This window comes from Charadrius vociferus, unplaced genomic scaffold, assembly GCF_000708025.1.
Source record: "Charadrius vociferus isolate BGI_N301 unplaced genomic scaffold, ASM70802v2 scaffold104, whole genome shotgun sequence".
NCBI classification, from domain to species: domain Eukaryota; kingdom Metazoa; phylum Chordata; class Aves; order Charadriiformes; family Charadriidae; genus Charadrius; species Charadrius vociferus.
In genome coordinates this window covers 5,361,993-5,381,898 of record NW_009648255.1, presented here as the reverse complement: position 1 = coordinate 5,381,898, position 19,906 = coordinate 5,361,993, and the positions used below count along the sequence as shown (strand labels likewise).

General features: G+C 42.7%; 1 protein-coding gene across 1 annotated transcript in view; it reads right to left on the bottom strand.

Annotated features, from left to right (window-relative positions):
• Positions 1-19,906, bottom strand: part of LOC104285974 (multiple epidermal growth factor-like domains protein 6) — a 208,857-nt gene that overhangs the window by 80,439 nt on the left and 108,512 nt on the right. The window contains 1 exon segment of the mRNA XM_009884502.1: positions 9,026-9,148. Within this exon segment, the coding sequence (XP_009882804.1) occupies positions 9,026-9,148 (123 nt within the window).

Below are 19,906 nucleotides of genomic sequence, written 5' to 3'. Positions count from 1 at the left end.
GCTCTTCCTACACAATGATTCTTAAAAGTACGAGGGTATTTTCTTCTCTGACAACGGCAATCGTTGTATCTCTGTAATTGCGGAAAAGATTACCTAGCTTTTAATTCACATTAGTCAGCTGCAACAATACCATGCTTCTTTCCTTTCCTTTAAAATAAACTAATTATTGTCAATCAGCCCAGTGGAATGTTAACATTCTCCATAACCTGCCTTTCAGACGTAGTCATAAATGCTTGAAACTAGCTAATATAAACTAATCAGAGGCCTGGAAATATCTCAAAACATATTTGTACTGCAGTCTATCATTTTTGTCATATTATTTCTAAATATTACATTTTGTCTGGACAATAATAGCCTTTTCATATAGTTATATACTGCTTCTCATCTTACTATTCAAAGCCCTTGTGTTAATTAAACCACATTAAGTCCCCGACTGGTGCAGCAAATACTATAATATTTCCAAACCTTAAATGTTTTCATTGTCAAAAGCTGATCAATACAGCTTTGTGCAGTGAGCACTCTGGACAAAGAAAACTTTGCAGGCCAGCGCGTCTGCTCAAGCCCAACTTTCTGCACAAATTCCCAATTGCAGGAGCTGGAGACACGCAGCGAAACCGGGAAGGGGATGACTGCCACCCTCCCTGCACTTTACACAACTCCTCCTTTCCAAAGATAATAGCGAGTTATGGTTCCCACTCAGTATTTCCTTCCAGCTGGTAGAGCCCATGTGAGGCTTTTCGGATCCCGAAGGAAGAGAGGGGAGCTGGAAGCCTTGGGGAAGCAGCCCATGTGCCGAGTCTATAATCAGCTATGACGCACGGAGAGCTTTCAAGAGCCATATGGACCAGACCAGCAGATGCCGTCGAGATGGGACTCTTCACTTGTTGTTACCTGGGGACGCCTGTGACACCCAGAAACAATTTTTCTCTTTCAGTCCATGCCAGTGATCAATAACTCATCCAATAACTGAAATGCGAAACGGGGTGGGTTCCAGTTTTCTGGGTTTTATGAGCAATACTATGCTTTTCAAAAAACCACGCTGCTTTGGAACGCAGCCGAAGATGGGCTGCAGGAAGCATATGACGTGCCGGTATGCCGTGCTACACCCAATCCTGTGTAATCCTTAAATAACCTGAAAATTAAGCTGCCAGTTGCGTGGTTTGTTTATGCAAAAGGCTGTTATTAAAATGCTGCAGTTGAATTAAGCATTCAAAGAGAAAAAAAAATCTATATACCAAAAAAAACCCCTCCAGGAGAAAGAGATTTTTTTCCTCCACGGAAAAAAAGAGATTTACCGAGATTATCTTGAAATAACCACTGCATTCTTGAAATATAAGTAGTTGCAGTCTGTCCAGAGAGCCAGGGCTGCAGGTAGGACTCCTTCAGTTGTTGGTTTGGAGCCTCAGATTAGGATATTGCTCTTGCCACCAGCCTTTTCTACCCCAGTGGTGTGCGGAAAACTTCTGCTTAAAAAGTGACTGCAAAGTGACTGTGCCTGTCCTGAGCTCCAATCAATAAAAACCACGCATCCAGGATAAACGAGCTCACTCTTCAATGGCAATATTCACTTCGGAGGAAGCTGTCACAACTGTTAGTTCATCTGCCCTGAGGGATATCAGATGTGAGAAATTCTGCGGTTTAGCTCGCAGCCGTCTTTGTTCGGCGTGTAGGAGAGGAGCGGGGAGACTTCAGCAATAGTCAAGCGCGAATCAAGAAAAATCTAAACAAGTGCAATTAAAATTCCAAACAAAGCGATTATCAGAGCATCAGATGCTCTTCTCAGCTAAGACTGCCATGTACGTGCTCAAAAAATAGGTTGGAAGTGTCTGTTCTGGTCTGAGTGACGTGTCGACCCTTCCCTGACTGAAAAGAAACAGGTCAGACCCCAAATGACTGTGATTTTGCTGAGTTTAGTATATGATACGTTTTAATAAGATCAAAAGGGTTCTTGTATCCCCAGCGTGTAATTGAGGGGATTGGGCTTGGGAGGGCTGACAAAATGAGAGGGGACTGACCAAACCAACCCATGGCATTTGCTCCGCTGTGAGCCTGAAACCAGCCCGCCACAGCGCAGCTCAGGCTCCTGCCCGCCTTGGGCTCACCATTCAGCGGGATTCAGGGAACTCATCTCTTCATTCATTGAGGTCTGTGATAGGTGGTGCTCCCCAGGGGTCGGTACTGGGTCCAGTCCTCTTCAATATATTCATCAATGACCTGGATGAAGGGATGGAGTGTACCATCAGCAAGTTTGCTGATGACACAATACTGGGAGAAGTGGCTGACACGCCAGAAGGCTGTGCTGCCATTCAGCGTGACCTGGACAGGCTGGAGAGTTGGGCAGAGAGAAACCTTATGAAGTTCAACAAGGGCAAGAGTAGGGTACTGCGTCTGGGGAGGAATAACCCCATGCACCAGTACAGGTTGGGGGCTGACCTCCTGGAGAGCAGCTCTGTGGAGAGGGACCTGGGAGTCCTGGTGGACAACAGGATGCCCATGAGCCAGCAATGTGTCCTGGTGGCCAAGAAGGCCAATGGCATCAAGAAGAGTGTGGCCAGCAGGTCAAGGGAGATCATCCTCCCCCTCTGCTCTGCACTGGTGAGGCCACATCTGGAGCACCGTATCCAGTTCTGGGCTCCCCAGTTCAAGAAGGACAGGGAACTGCTGGAGAGGATCCAGCAAAGGGCTACAAAGATGATGAGGGGACTGGAGCATCTCTCTTATGAGGAAAGGCTGAGGGACTTGGGGCTGTTCAGTCTGGAGAAGAGAAGACTGAGGGGGATCTTCTCAATGCTTATGAATACTTAAAGGGCGGGTGCCAGGGGGATGGGAACAGTCTTTTTTCAGTGGTGCCCAGTGACAGGACAAGAGGGAACGGGCACAAACTTGACCATAGGAAGTTCCACCTAAACCTGAGGAGGGCTTTCTCTGCTGTGAGGGTGGCAGAGCAGTGGCACAGGCTGCCCAGAGAGGTGGGGGAGTCTCCCCCTCTGGAGCCATTCCAAACCCGCCTGGACGCCGTCCTGTGCCACTGCTGGAGGTGCCCCTGCTCTGGTGGGGGTGGCACTGGGGGAGCTCCAGAGGGACCTGCCAACCCTGACCAGTCTGTGATTCTGTGATTCAGTGAAAAGTACGATAACCTACAGTTAATGTTACCATTACCATGAATCTGTTGTCATTTTTACTACTTATTTTAAGCATTTTTTTGCTGTAGTACTACCACGAAGAGGCAAATGCCAGAAGATGACACTATTTGCCCCGGAAAGTGCAACAGCTTCTCGCAGCTATTGATCCCCGCTGGCTCTGAATGTGGCACAGGAGCACGTAAGAAAGGTCAGACAAACGACCTCCAGCCTTGGTTTCTTCATTAAGTCAAATGCTTAAAAATGAGAGTGGGGAATTTCCAAAAGAATTCCCTCAGGAGCAGAAATAAAATTAAATTCCCAATCAGGTTTGCAAATACAGCCATGAATATCTTAGCATAGTTTCTGCCCGGATCTTCTCTGCAGCCACGCACAAACCCCACATTGTTCTCCTGCCTAAATTCAATAGTCTCCAGAAACCCGCGGAAACCTGACTACATAATGCTAAGTAGTGTTTAAAATGCACAATTAATCCTTAATCTTAGTTAATACATTTCCCTTTATAAGAGGAGTGAGGGAACCCTTGATTTTTATCAACTGAGATCTGAAATCCAAAGCAGTAATTATGCTTTTTAGTTGTGACTAAAGATACTGATTTGACAGGTAGGAGCAACCATAAATAAACAATATTTAAATGTAAACCCAGGTATTGCTTCTTGTTAAATTAACTCCAAGTGATCAGACATCTACCAGTATTCTGGATGTGCAAACTAATGGAGAAGAAAATGTTTATTCTTTGGCCTCTGACACAGTGCTTCACAGCTTTTTTATATTTTGAAACTTAAATACTTGGGAGTTTTCTGACTTAGCTCTAAGAACCCATGTTGGAGTCCCAGGGTACCTGAGAGCACCTAACGACAGGGTTGGAAATACGAGAAATGATGTTTTGTCCTCTTTTCTCTCACAATTCTTTTTATTTTGCCTATTCTTTTTTTTTTTCTTTTCTTCCTTTTTGAATTGCCGTGAAAAAAACCCAACACTTTAAAATATCTTAGTTATCAAGATTGTTCACCCAGGTCTGTTAAGGTCAGAAGACGGAGTTGTCCATTCCCCTAACTCTCTGAGGTAGACATTAAGTTGGCACAGTAATTCAGTTACAAATAATTAGATAATTGTGATACAATTCCTGCAACTGGTTTTAACACAATATCTCAAGACAAAGTCTCGAAATAGAGAAAAAGAAGTCTGGGTGGCTTCACCTCATCCAGGAGTGCCTTTGCTTGACTGCCCTAAGATTTGAGTCCATGCAGAGAGGTACTTGTTGCGCCTGTAATCAGAACTGGCATATTCTTCTTTTTGTAAAATATAATTTATTTTCCTTATTCTCCTCCTATTGAAGCGTTCCTGAAAATAACTAACTCTGTGTCATGGCATGCCATAGCGTTATGACTCAAACGCAACTTTCTGAGATAAGACAATGCAAAAGCATCCTGAACCCCTCCAGTGGACTAGTTTTTCCTGTTCTATTAAAAAATAAATAAAAAGTGAAAAAGCTCCTTGGCATTTCCCTCGAGGTGCATGATACTATGTTCTTCAGGTTTTTTTCACAGGACATGGCAGAAGCCTGGTGCATTGGGTTGTTGAGAGTCCAAATGCAGAATGAACATGTTTGTTCTTTTTGACCGGAATAATTTATGATCCACATCTCAAACCTTACAGACTAAACAAATGCAGAGGTCGTTTTAATAAACACTTTCTTTCTCTTAGGCAAATCCTTCAGTATTTCTTTTAGTCCAGCTATTAACACTTCTGTGGCAACAGTGTTTGGAGAGTTCTCACCCGACCTGGGATGAGGCTAAATCAGTGACACTGGTGACGATTACATTACTGGGGTAAGCAGTGGTGGCCTTGCAAAGTCACACACTGGCTCGGGACACAGCCGCTCCAGAAGTCCCTCTGGCAAAGGGCAGGAGACCTCTCAGGGCTCCGAGGTGTGACCGAAACCCCCGGGGACGGGGTGGCGGTGATTGCAATATTACTCTAATCGGTAAAATAAAACCTTCCTTTCATCAACAGCTAATCATAGGACTTCATCTGTCTCTAACTTCCTTCAGTTGCCTTGGCAGAGCACAATAATGTAAGTAAGAAATGACAGTTTATCAAAGAAGGTTAACATAAGGTCACGACCTTCTTTAATTTGACTTCTGGAGCTTATTCATGTGTGAAAATGTGCTTTTGTAGCTGAGGCCTCAGCATCTCTTACAGACCTGGACTTGTGCCAATAATTGAGTTCTAAAACGGCATTTATGTTTGGAAAGTATCATTTTTGCTCTTTGTGTTGTTTGAGCAGAATTGCTTTGCGTTAGTATAAAATATACAATGAGAATATCCGTACATCTTGCAGAGCATCACGTGAGAACTCAGTGGTCCCTCTGCTTAACAACTAAGGAAATATTGCACAAAGATAAAGGAGGTATTGCACAAAGGTAAAGCAGATTTGGGCACGCACACAGACACACACACACTTTCCTCTCCCTTCCACAGACCAAGACAGAGCTTTCTGAGCAAATCCACCCACGGACGCTAACCAGACTGCCCCCGAAACGCTGAACGCTGGTACAAATGCACAGCACACAGAATCAGGCTGACAGTCATCTACTAATAAATGCCAAATATTAATTTGTTGCATTATTTGTGGAGTGATTTAAATCCAAATCCCTTCTCATCATTACTTTCCCATCAGACACGTGAAGAGCGAGAGGTAAGCATGAGCTTTCTGTCAAAGTCTGTAATGCCTACGCGACTATCTGCCAGAAAATATTTCTCTGTCAGATAAGAAAACTGAAGTTCTGTCCATGAACGCTGGAGAGCGAAATCTGCAGTACAACATGTAGATAATTAGTTTTGAAAGGCTAATCAGTTCACCGCGCTGGCTGGCATTTCTACATAGATGCACGTGCCTTTGCTTTACTACAACTCGCCTCGTGATGTAAGCATCCCTTAATGAAGTAAGACTTTATACACCACATAACTCTGAATGATATATCCTGCCCTAAGAGCCCCCAGGGCGTCAGGAAAGATCTGCACCGACCTCGGAAGGAGTATGGAGCGCACAGGGTGGGATGTTCCAGGCTTTGCTGCTCCATCCCCTTCCCCACGGGGCTCTAACCAGCCGCAGAACCACCCCAGAAAGGCAAAGTTTAGCCACCACTCACAGCAATGGCTTATTTTAAGATTCTCTCACCTATTTTATGCTGTTGTCTTGTTCATATTCACGGAGCCTCGTGTCTTGCGGACACGTTTGACACCCTAGAAGACAGAGATGTGGAGCACCCTCAGCTCATTCTAGCTGTGAAATCAGGAGCTTGGCTCTCCTAACATTGCTCACAAAACCCCCAGCTATTATTGAACAAATCAGAAGTGCACTTCATTATGTTGTTGGATTAGTGAATTTTTATCCACTTTCCCTTTCTTAGCATTAAACAGTTACAAATAGCTAAGCCCTTTTTTTTTTTTCTAATACAGTTATTTCCTGACATCTTCCCTTTTTGTCAGAAGGATGCTCTGCTTTGTTTCTGAAAAACAGGATCAATCTTTGCACTAATAATGACTTACTGAATAAAATCTGTACTGCTTCCACGGTGCTTTTCTAACGATACACCTTATTTGTACCTTGGCTTCTAAAAAAACCCTGTACACCAATTGATCATTTCAGTCACCAGTGAAATAAAACCAACCATGAGACAGATAATGGGAGCAGAACAATAGTACACATCTATTTAACGCTCGAGTTTAGACTAAGCGGTAACATAAAGCACAACGATGCTATAAAGAAAGAAAGAACGTAACTACCCAGAACGACTATAAGCCTTATTCCTCCAAAAACGCTGGCTAACCAGAATGAAAAGCTGTTTTACTCTCATCTGCAAAATGACCCATTTGAGCAATGCAAAGGCATCAATAAAACACCAATTCAGTGTCACGTCCCGACAGACCAACACCTTCCAGCAGCACACGCCGTTTGGTTTGGAAGCTCGCTTTTCCCTTCTGTAGTAATCAACCACGCAGTTACTTATACTGTAACATCTGATGGCCAAAAGTTGGCCTTCTTGCAAGTCAGCACAGCCATATGCTCATCGTCATTATCATCTCCACAAAAGTTTAGGCGTAATTACCGTCACTGCTACATTCACTTTGTTCTATGACTTAAGCATTTCCAGTTTATCGCACGTCTCCATTGGTGTCTGAAGGTTTCAAAAAGCTGCTTCAAAACAGCTAATAATATATGCTCCTGTAATTCCTGGTTAGAGAGCATACAGTACAAAAATCAAATATTTCAGGCTCCATTTGAGGTTTTTAAAGAACATCAAAGTACTAGAATTTAAAGTATATTTTAAGAATAGAAGAATTGTGGAGAAGGAACACTAATTTAACCTATTAACACAAGACTGTTTTAAAGGAAACAGGACTCTTGCATGGTAAGCAATTTAGGGTTACAACGAGTAGGACCCCTGCTTTCAAAAATTCAGGTTTTGGACAACTTTTACGTGGATCTGAAAGCAGTAAGCAGTCATCAACATACAGACCTATACACTGATTCACGGCATATTACCAACCAGTCCCCAAAAGAGGTAAGAGGAGGCTGAGGCGAAGTAGCAGGAATCTGTGAATCATGGATAGGGTTTCTGGCTTGAGCTCTCCAAAGGCCAAAATGAATGCATGGAGGACCATAATGAAAAACTTCAATCAAAATAAAACAACCATCTACAGCTTATTTACACTGTCAAGCTGGATATCAAACGATAGGGTGCTGTGGAAAATAACCCTACCCTCTTCTAGTGAAAAAAAGGAGTGCAGCCAAGTAAGTTATAAAGTTAGGATAAGGCATATGACTAAAGCCAAGAAATACATTGCTTTGTACAAACCTTAAGAAAGGAGTTGAAGGACAACGGTAAAATGAATTCCTGGAAGAAAGGAATTTGTGAGACACTATCCAATAGGAAAAGCCAGAGAAGATTGTTTCTCATGAAAAGATGGTAATACAGTTCTTGAAAACCTACCTAGCACCGTTCCTCTTGAGATAATCAAAAAACATCAACAATATACTTACTGCAGCAGTGAAATGCAATCGAGGGTGCAATCCCGGCACCCAGCCAGCGCACGCAGGATCATACGGCAGCGAACATCCCTGTCCTGCATTAGAGGAGAGCTCAAGAAGGAAGAACTGTTCTGGCCTGCAATACAGCACACCTTGGCTACTTTACACCTGGTCTCCTCTACCTTTTCCATCTGATGGTGGAAAAAATGTAGTGACTGTAGGTCAGCAGATTGGATGGGCTTGTTTACACCCACTCTATGTTTACCAGTGCATCTTTAAGAAGTCATTATGTGTTCTAACATAAGCTTATGTGATGTTTTGCTTCTACACAAAGTCAAGCTTTTGCATAAGAACAAATTTTACCCCATAATGCATTAACTAGACTTAAATTTCCCTTAGGAAGAAGACAAATGGGTTTACATAGCATGTGGTTTTAAATCCTTTTTTATTCGGTTAATCTCTAGCTGTGGAATTCTGATTGAAATGCAAAAATGTATGTGTATTTTCTGATAAGAACCATTTTGTTTTAGAGACACATGAAACGTTACCAAACATATACACTTTCTTCAGGTTTTTAAACTGATGATGGAAATTCCATAATCAGAACATGGCACAGCCAATCCAGGTTAAGTGATAACATTTTTTCAGGAAAAGAAAACAAAACCCCAACCCTTTGAAGTGTTCTTACGGTTACATCTTCATAATCCAGTCATGAGAAGATCTGCACTCTTGACAACTCTGCGTACACGCTCTTCAGCTGGCTCCAGATAAAAGCTAACATTTCCTTTTCCTTTCCAATGTCTTCTCTGATTTCTTAATAGCAGTGAGACACAGTACAAAACATTACCTCCACACGATTTTCCATCTTCCCCCAGTTTCTGGCCAGCTGGACATTTGCAGTGGTAGCTGCCGATGGTATTACAGCACTGGTCATGACAGCCGCCGTTCTCAGTGGTGCACTCATTTACATCTGTTGGGAGAAAGCATTAGGTGGTGAGTACAGAGCATTGACCACGTTACCTGGTTAGATGAGGACAATTGTGTATGATTCTGATGTGACAGAGTGACAGCCGAGACGGACAGCCAAGGACCCTGAAGGCGCGCGCCGCAGCAGTGGCTCCCAGCTAGGTTACTGTGCCCCCCAGCTCAGCCCAGAGGTGCAATGGTGGATTATTTCTTCCCCCTCTTCTGCGCAAGGTAAGCTGCAGCATCCACCCAGCTCCAGCTGCAGGCTCTACCCAACTCGCCAACCTCAAACTTCTGTGCAACAAGATCAGGAACTTTATAGTGTCCTTTCCACTTGTTCGTTTGTGTCTGCTTCTAGCAGTCATGGCAGAGATGAGAAACCTCGGAAAGATGGTAGCATTTTATATTAATTAAGGTCCTTCTTTCCTTTCAGATATGTGTGCAGTAATATTTACATATCTTACTTACTCACCTGATCAAGTTAGTGCTCATCTGCATGATTTCAAATAGGAAAAATTAGACCTTTACACATTACACATCCCACCTGGAGTACTGCGTCCACCTCTGGAGCCCCCAACAGAAGAAAGATGTGGCCCTGTTGGAGCAGGTCCAGAGAGAGAGCCATGAAGATGATCAGAGGGCTGGAATACGTCTCGTATGAGGAGAGGCTGAGAGAGTTGGGGTTGTTCAGCCTGGAGAAGAGAAGGCTCCAGGGAGACCTTAGAGCCCCTTCCAGTCCCTAAAAGGGCTCCAGCAAAGCTGGGGAGGGACTCTTGATCAGGGAGGGGAGCGATGGGACGAGGGGGAATGGTTTTAAACTGAAAGAGGGGAGATTTAGATGAGATATTAGGATGAAATTCTGTCCTGTGAGAGTGGTGAGCCCCTGGGGCAGGTTGCCCCGAGAAGCTGTGGCTGCCCCATCCCTGGAGGTGTTCAAGGCCAGGTTGGACGGGGCTTGGAGCAACCTGGGCTGGTGGGAGGTGTCTCTGCCCAGGGCAGGGGGGTTGGAACGAGATGATCTTTAAGGTCCCTTCCAACCTAAACTATTCTATGATTCTATAAATGAAGAACATTAAAGAGCCACATAAATAAATAAATAGACTAGCCAATGGCAGAGAAAAATCAATAATGGAGACATTTGCTTTTTAACCTACGTCCTTATATATCTTGCATAAGAATTTCTGAAGAAATGTGATTGAAATCGTCCGGCCAGTAATGCTGCTCTGTTGAACAGGATCAGAGACAACAGATGGTATGGAAGTATTTCCAAACTAGAAAATTTGTCAAATGGGATAGTAAATATAACAGAACCAGCAGGTATTTGCTGCACTGATTTCATGTATTCTGGAACTCATACTTGAGCCATGCTTTCTTGCTTGCTTTTCTCTCTCTGAAGTGTTCATGTCACAGTGCAGGGGCAAGGAGGGACAGCAACGAGCTGCGTAAGAATAATGGGCTGAGGGTGTCTTTTTTCCCAATTTTTTGACAAATGTCTTGACCTGCCTTGCTGGCAGAGCAGACCTCCTCGGCACGTTGGTAAGGGGAAAGCCTAAGGCTAAGGGGACACATCACGTTCTCAAAGCCTGGCATGAGGACGCAGGTGACGGATCTCATACCCGCAAGGCTTTTGGCACTGGTAGAGATCACACATTACAGTCAGGCTAGAGAGCAAGAAAAGCAGGAGGAGGAGGATTAAGCAACAGAAGATAAGTATCATCTTGACTGTAAAAATCACAGGCAGTTACTTGATATTAGCAGCACTCTCCATCCCTAATGGGGAAATGCAGCTTCTTAAAAAAACTTCTAATTAGACTCTGGTGAAAAGAAGTACAAAGTGCCGTAAAGACAAATCAAAAAAAGAAAAAATTTCACACTCATGCAAGAGAGATGAGAGCCTTTCAACCGCAATCCTTAGCTGTTAAAGTCTAAGATTTACCAAGGTTGGTTAGTTCTTCGATGAGCTTGAGCTTAACTTTACTAGCTCATTTCTGATCCTGGCTAAAAGCCAGAGGTTAAAAGAAATTTTTGAGGAGGTTTCAGACTAAGAACTAAAAGAAAAGCATATCATGAAACACCAACATTTACTGAAGTGCAGCCGAAGAGGCACAAACTCACTAAACCCATCCCATTTCTCTATGGCTCTAAATTCAGTGTGACGATGGTCCTCAGTGATACTGAAAAACACTGGCAAACTATATTAAAAAAAAATAAATCGGTTATCTCAGAGCTACACAACAAACCAAATCCTAACTCACGTGAAGTCAAAGCACTTCTGATTTCGTAGGAACGCAATTTAGACAGAAACTTTTCCGCACAAAAACATTCCCTCCCGCTCCAAAATGCAAAAACAAATCGTACCAAAATAAGATGTTCGTCTGTTCCCTTCTCTTCAGCAAGAGACGGAGAGAACATATGACAAGCGACAGATTTTAGACATATTCCTCAAAGCGCTGGAAGAAGGCACGCTAGCGCTCGGCATCGTGCGGAAGATCGACAAAACAGGCATGTTCCAAATGATTTACTCCCTCTAACTAGCAGACATCTTGATGTGCCTTGTGGTAATAAACAGTAATGAGCCACATAATAACCTTGCTCCACAGCTTCGACTTCTATTTATACTAACAGTATTGAAAACTAATAAAATCTCTTGCTCTTTTTATTTTTTTAAACAAAATAATGGGAAGAACTACTTTATTCTTCTACACTGTGATCAGCACCTACAATGCTACATGACCTCCTAGCATAAAATATTGACTAAGTGATGCGGTCCGCAACATGCAGCCCAATTTATTAACACCAGTGTCTGTGTTGTGAACCAAAATATTGGAAGAAAACCTTTCTAGCTAAGGAGCTAATCATTATCCTCTTGATTTCACTAGGGTATAATACATTCGGAAGTGTATAGCGCTATTGCATACTAATGTATAGACTATTTTTCCTTCCGATTGCAGCGTGTTTCTAGCAGCAATCAGAAATCTTTTCCTTTCTTGTTCAGCATAAAATGCTGTGGCCCACCTATGAGTTTTGCCCCCCAAAAAGTATTGGTGCTATGTGACCGATAACCTCTTCTTCTTCTTCCAACTTCCTGTCTTCTTAATGCTCTCTCCAGGATATTTCCTTGTCTCTGCCTCAATACTTGTTTCCGTCCTGTCATCAAATGCTTTCACCGGTTTCTTTGCTGCTGCTCACACCAGAAATCCACTGCTTTTTCTGTTATAGGCAGACAACCTGACTTTTCATCCACACGTCTCTTTGAAACAAACACCTCATTTAAAGCTAATCATCATAACTCAGAAATTAAATCATAGTTTATTTTCAGCCACCAAAACAAGCTCTTTGATACAGCTTTATACTGATGACAAAGCACTCGCATTTGAAGGAATACACTCATCAGGTGTAAACCCTCCTAGTTTTAACTTGAGCGTCATGAAAATCTGCTCTCGAAGCATCTGCATCCTTCGCTGTACCATCTCCCGCGCCAGACCTTCGCCATTGCCCGTACCCTGCTAAGCTGTTTTTGTGCAACCCAGTCATAAAGGTCAGATGCTGCCTCAGTCCAAGAAGCCCAAAAATAAATGATCTGAATGTGAAGCAATACAGAATGGGTTTTACATTTGTAAAAAGACGGTTCATACAGCTCTTATATGCTGCACTCAGCCGTTCTATATTCCAAAAACACAGAGTGGTCAGAATTTTAAAATCCGATTACAGCTTTTCCACTGTAAAAAAAAAAGAAGAAGGAAAAAAAAAACCCAACAAAAACAATGTTGTCAAATGATAAACTTCTATCTGCTTTCCATACTCAATGTCATTCAAGGTTGCAAATATATTTGCCTTTTGAATAGCACGAAAAATGACAGAAAATTTCTGACATGTAACAAGTCTGCCAAGTTAGGTCTGACAAAAGTTCAATGTTATCGAGACTATCAATCCATCTGTAATGACATGCTGTAGGCGCTTCAAAAAAAAAAAAACCCACCCCAAATGTGATGTTTGCTACTGCAATGCTTCACATTTATTTATAGAGCCAACACTGCAACACAAAAACATTTACCAATGGGAGATAATCTATGTGAGCGTTCAATCCTGCCATGTGAAGTCTTAAGGAAAAAAAAAAAAGCCACCTTCATCTAGATTAACTTGATATTAACTTTATATATGATCTGCCTACCATACGCATGGAAAAAAAAAAAAATCACAGCAGATTTTAAATCCAGTAGTATGAAAAAATGTGGATTGTGGACAGGTGGCTCTGTCCTGCTCTCCCTGCACGTGTGGTATTACAGAACTGCACTACGTCAAAAGGTATTCTTTTACCTAAAAATCTCCTCAAATACTTGATCCATAGGGAAGCATACCATTTTTTCATGAAACGGACCACCTTTGCCCAATTAATTATGCCCAGGAGCTATATGTTAAATGGAGAATGACTGATTCCAATCCCTTTACTTCTGTATTCTTGTTCAATGCTACTCAACTCCTGTTCGAAAACATCACAGAGCAGAGCAAGTCAGAGACATCCCCAGCTCCGGGAAAACAACCCTTCACCGAGTTTTGATGCAAGTCTAAGTGATTTCAGATTTTCTACGAATAAAAGAAAACTTTATATAAAAGCAGACACTGCACAAAGTGTTTTTCATCCGTAATTCCAATTTTAAACCTAACAGAACTGACCTGCACTGTTTCTAGCCCTCAAACGTAGCAAGCAGATGAAGTCAAAAAATAAAAAAATAAATAAAAAATCAGTGCTGTTGAAAAGCAGAACTACATTAGGACAGAAGTCTCCTCCACACAGCTCTATGCTGAGCTGCTGGGGAGGGCTGCAGCCCCGCAGGTCCCGTGCCCAGAGCTGAACTGAGCATCTCTGAGCAGGAGGACGGGCTGAAGCTGGTCCCGAGCGCGCATCCGGCAGAATTAAAAGCATCTGCGTGGGCAGCAGCCGCCCCACGAGGAGAGGCCGTTGTACCACCGCAGGAAAACAACAGAGGGAATCACCATTTAATTTTGGCAACAGTTTGTATGTTTAGACCCATGGGACACACCAGCCAACCCACTGCCTAAGGGTTCAAGTATTTGTAAGCATATTTTACCCGTGTAACAAGGTTATGCGATAGGTACGAACGTAAAAATTCATTTTCAAGATAACAAAGAGAATCTCATAACTGCAGCCCACTATTTAAAACCTATTTTCCAAGGTTTCTATATTTACCAGCTGCATACGAGCAACAACTTTATTTATTTAACGCAGCCACATGCAAACTTGCCGTTTGAGTGCCCAGCCTTTGGGGCTAAGCCGTGCTCTGACCCGTAAGCCGCTGACTTCAGTGCATGTCAGAGCTCGCTGGACTTGTAATAAATCACCGAAGCGGAATAAAATCTGTAAAATCATTCGCATTGTTATTGCAATACCACACGAACAAAGCCCACCGTCACAGAGAAAGGAGGTTATTTTGATTAGTTTAAAAGTGTTAGGCTAACAAACCGTGCTTCAATTAGGGGTCAAAGTAACGAGAATGTATTTATTTGGGAGGAAGACAGCATTTCACTAATAACACTTCTTCTCAGTTGGGATTTTCTCCTGAAGACTATGATTAAGATGTTTTGATTTCCAGAATCTAAATGTTAAATATCTTTATCTAAGAGGTTTGATTACTTTAACAGGCACTGGCAGCTTATGTTGCCTGTAATAGCAATTTATAGACATAAATTCCTCACTCAGAAAAACATAACTTGAATACTTACAGGTACAAAACCCTCATAAAGGTTAGAATCGGAGCTTAAATATAGTTTATAACGTGCAACTCAAATGCACCTATATGTGTACCTTAATATATCTGAGTGCCTGGTACAAGAACAAAGGAGTATATATGGAACTGTATTGCAATTTGCTTTTATAAGGAGGTGTCATAGGCAAGTGTCTGCAAATCATAATGCACACTTGACAACTTCTCATTTAGAGATCTAAGTAATTTGATTCAATTTTTCAAAAGTGCTAAAGATCCAGCGAATTGGTAGCTCCTTAACTTCCTTATGGTTTTAGACACTGCTTTTTAAAATTATGGCCCAGATGGTCTGCAAGCAAAACCATATGTCTAAAACATCCTGAAACCTGAGCAAGTTGATTTGAACTTTAAAGGCCACTCACTACTATGACGCAACACATTTCACACTAATGCATATGCATATCCATCACAGCAATGTTACACGTAAATACAACGTAATGAGCAAATACAGCGGACGGGCTGGCGAGCACAACGCTCACACCCCGCAGACCGCATTCGTCTTTTCCTTCATTTTGTGCAAGAGCTTTGTAGCAGTCGTCTTTGAACAGCAGTTGTCTCTAAAACATAAATTACATCCATCACTTCCCGCACTAACCATAAATTATCGGCCTGAATAGAAAACAAAGCCGCTCATTCTGATAGTCAAGCGCAGTCCTACACGTGTATTGATTAAGCACTCTTAATGCTTTATTAGGTTTTCTTCCTCCACAGAGTCAATAACAGAATGAATATTTCTTCTTGCGCCGCTATGAAGTATCGTAAATCTGAGCTGTTATTAACAAGCGTCTGATTAGTGGAGCAAACTTATCCGAGAGTTTGGCACAGACTCTTCATGCGTGAACTCCCAGAAACACCCGTCATCGCCGCTGCCTCCACTGGAAGCTGTAGGACCTGTGCTTTCACGAGTTATCACCTCCTCTTTTTAATGTTTTTTTTTCTTAAAAAGAAAAAAATAATATTACTGCTGCGCTCATTCCTCTTTATCCCTGCGTCACAGTCATACACGCAGAGAATGCCAGTCCTGTAACGAATGTGTGCACAGCCCGCGTTCCCCAGGGACACGGCTCTCTGCCATGGTTTGCTCTCTTTTGTTACTGGGGTCCTAAAAAAGTCCATTTCATGAAACTTAGATGCGAAACCAAAATCAAACAAAGCCCCTTGTTAAACAAACACATTTTGCTAGTATTAATTTTTTCTTATTAAAATCATCATCTGAAGAAAAAAACCCAAACAGATTCATCAATCGTTTGCACTTACTCACATTAAGAATAACTCCTTATCGTGGTTTAACCCCAGTTGGCAACCGAGCACCACGCAGCGGCTCACTCCTCCAGCCCCCAGCGGGATGGGGGAGAGAATTGGGAGAAAAAAACCTTCACGTGTTGAGATAAAGGCAGTTTAATATGGGAGCAAAGGAAGAGATGATGATGATGATGACGACGACGCTGATAATAATAACAATGATAAAAGAATATACAAAGCAAGTGATGCACAATGCAATTGCTCACCACCTGCTGACCAATGCCCAGCCTGTCCCCCACCAGTGTTCCAGCCAAGTCCCCCCAGTTTACATACTGAGCACGATGCACATGGTATGGAATAGCCCTTTGGCCAGTTTGGGGCAGCTGTGCCCCCTCCCAGCTCCTTGTGCACCCCAGCCTCCTAGCGGGCAAGGCATGAGAAGTGGCAAAGTCCTTGACTCAGTATAAACACTGCTCAGCAACAACTAAACCATCACTGTGTTATCAACATTATTCTCCTCCTAAATCCAAAGCCCAGCACTGTACCGCCTACCGGGAAGAAAATTAACTCCCGCCAAAACCAGGAGACTCCTTTGAAGTCAGAATAAAACTCTGTACAGGGGAAAAAACAGGCTCAAACTTCAAATAAGTTAAGCAACAAGCTCTTAAACAGCAAGATGCTGGCAAGCACTGCTCTGGCAGAGTAGACCTGTAGGTAACCTCGTGCAACAGCAGAGAGCGTTCAGAGTCCCACTGCAGGTACAGAGAGCCTGGACGCTCTCCACTAACTCAAGACTAGACTCAGTTCTGAAAATTGGCATTTTAAAAGCCCTTTAAAAACCTCTGTCACTGGTTATGGCAGTCCTCCGTAACCATTTACACAGCTGCTCTCTCTTTTCTCTTTCTTCTTTTCGTTCCTAATGTCCTGAGCATCAATAACATTTTGCAGCAATGACTTCCAAAACCAAACTGTTACATGAAAAAATACCAGCTTTGATTTTTTTTTATCCCTCTTTAAAATTTTCTATCACGCAGGAACAACTTCTTCCTAAAAGTGAAACGCAGGACCCAAATCACGTACAGTTTTCCTTCCTACGCCAACTAGAATAACTAAAATGAGAGGCGGGGGAAAATAAAAATTTTAAAAAAAAATAATCTATCACTGTACAATGAAATCCCATAATAGTACTCATTTTTAAAATACATTTTCCCAGACAAGGTATGAATAATGCAACTGAACATCCCAGAACATCTGAATTAAGCAACAACAGACTAACGGATGCTAATTGGCAATGATTGGAGATGATTGTGGAGTACGGCTGGAACGATGATTACAAACAGAGCTTATGCATCCAGCCCAAACCTCAAATACCATTGCTGCAATTAAAGATATTTTATCAAATTAGACAAGTGTTTGCCTTTGCCTGCTACGATGGTTATGAGTAAAACATAAAAGAAAGCATCGTTTGCTGTACTGCAACTTTCCGTACAGCAGAGCTCTGCCGAGATGGATTTCTTTCTGCTTTGACTTTTTATGTCACAAAATGGAGCCTTGTTAGAAGGAATTCAGGACTCTGCAGAGACATCCTTAAAAACCCTTGTTTTCCTCTAAAAGTGCTTTTGCCCTAAAAAAGCATTCTCTTTGCGGTACATCTTTCAGTACCAACAAGTGCTGGTTATGCACACACAAACAAGAAAAGACTTTGAACTCCGGAAGCTTGATTTCAATATATAAGCATATTTTGCAGGCAAGTAAACACTCTTTAAAGATCGTTATTAGCACGACTTCAGGACTTTTAGCAACTGGGTTTCTTTTAAGATTTGAGGCGCTAAATCCCAAGGATGAATTGCAAGCACAGGCATTTGGCTGAAGCCGAGCGAAGCCCTTGTGCCCAAAGGGGAGTTCACAGAGCGCACCTCGAAGCCGAGACAGGCTCGCAGCTTCCTGCCTTCTGCTTTCCTGGGAAAGATCATCAGGAGAAGGCATCAGCCACTTGGTCACAGACTAAGGCAGGCTCTCTCCCAGTATTTTCTGTTACTCCCAACAACACATCCAACTCCCCTCTCCTGCTCCTCTATCTCAAGAAAACCGACATGCAGAACTTCTGCCCTTCCTCCAGCTTCCCACGATCCCCTATAAATCAGGTCATCAGAACTGAACTGGAAAAGGATATAGAAAAAGCCAGGTACGCTCGGTCATTTCTAAAATTTTAGCATTTACAGTCAGTAAGATTAAGTTTTATAAATCTCCATAAGAGATAGTTGCCTCCTTATTTAAAAAATAAAAATAAAAATCAAGGCTATGCAAAATTATGGAGGTTCTCCGGCCAAGACAGCTGGAGAGTGACAGCCAGGACATACGTGTAAATAAAAGCCAACATCTTCAGGACCAAACACAAGCTGAGACATACAACACTGGCATCAAAAGAGCACAGCAAGGAAACGAAGGCAGCAGCTCGAGCGTTTGGCTCACCCTGTATTTTTAAAGAGATTTAAGATGTCACCTCCTATGAAGAGCACTGCAATAGTCTGACACATAAATAACAAAAGCAGAGATGAAGATAGTGCCGTACGTTGGTGATGCCTTTCAGACTCACTGGGATAAAAGGTGAACGAACAATTTCAAACAGAAACAAATATGCTTGGTCCAGGTAAAACCCGTAACGATGGGTCAGAGTCTACCAAACCAGTGGTGGCATGCTTTGGTACCCATGTGCAATGTGGGATGTTTAAAAGCTGTGTTATATGATTACTTGAACATCCGTGTACAGCAGCAATTTGAGTTTGCGACAGCAGAAGTGTGAGCGGGGCGAGCTCCAGCCAGCAGGATGCAGGAACAGGGAACTGGGCACTACAAGAACAGCTTACTTGGAAATTGGCTCCCAAACATTCACGTAAAGGAAACCTAAGTCACGGGTTTAGCTTCTAATTGCAGAAAAGACAATAAAGAAAAGTACTATTGTAAGTGTAGAATAAAGTCAGAGTTTATTCTAGCTTTGTCCCTGTCTTTATTCTGTACTCAGAAAAAGAACTGATCGATATAAGCAAGCGCGTGGCTCCTTTTCTCCAAGTCTGTAAAATAAATGTCTCGAATCCAGGAGTGTCCTCGCGTCCACTGCAACGCTACGGAAAAGGGACACTCGAAGCATCACCCAGTAGATTCTGGTACTGCCGCTCCCGTTGGGGCAGGCTCTCACCTGGCACAAACCCCTCTCTGCCGTCACGCCAGCGGTGTGCCCAGAGCCGTGGGCGCATCGCGACGGGTGCTGTGGCTGGAGGAAGCCCCAGCAGAGAGCGTGACAAATCCCACCACCCCCAGTACGGGGCCAAAGCCCCACGTCCAGAAGTTGCTGCTCAACATACAAACAGGCTGACTATTACAATAGCACAGTCTGAGCAAGGTAACAAATTAAGCAGCTTAAATTTCAGGGCGCTCCTATTATAATAAGCCGGTTTCTTACGAACTATTACTTTTCATAATATATTTAACCCCCGGACTGAGCATGTGACCAAATTAGTTCGTTTTTCATATGAATAATGAAAGCTTTTTTTTCTAACACCCTCGATAACAAACTGAAATGAATGTAAAAGATCTCTTAGCAGAGAAAGGATGATGTGTGCCCAGCTTCTGGTTCAGAAGTGGAATTCATTATTGAGATTTAAATGGAAGCTCCTATTTTCTTTTCTTATTTTTCTTAATAGTTGTCCTTGCCAGTCAATGTCAATCACCGGTAGAAC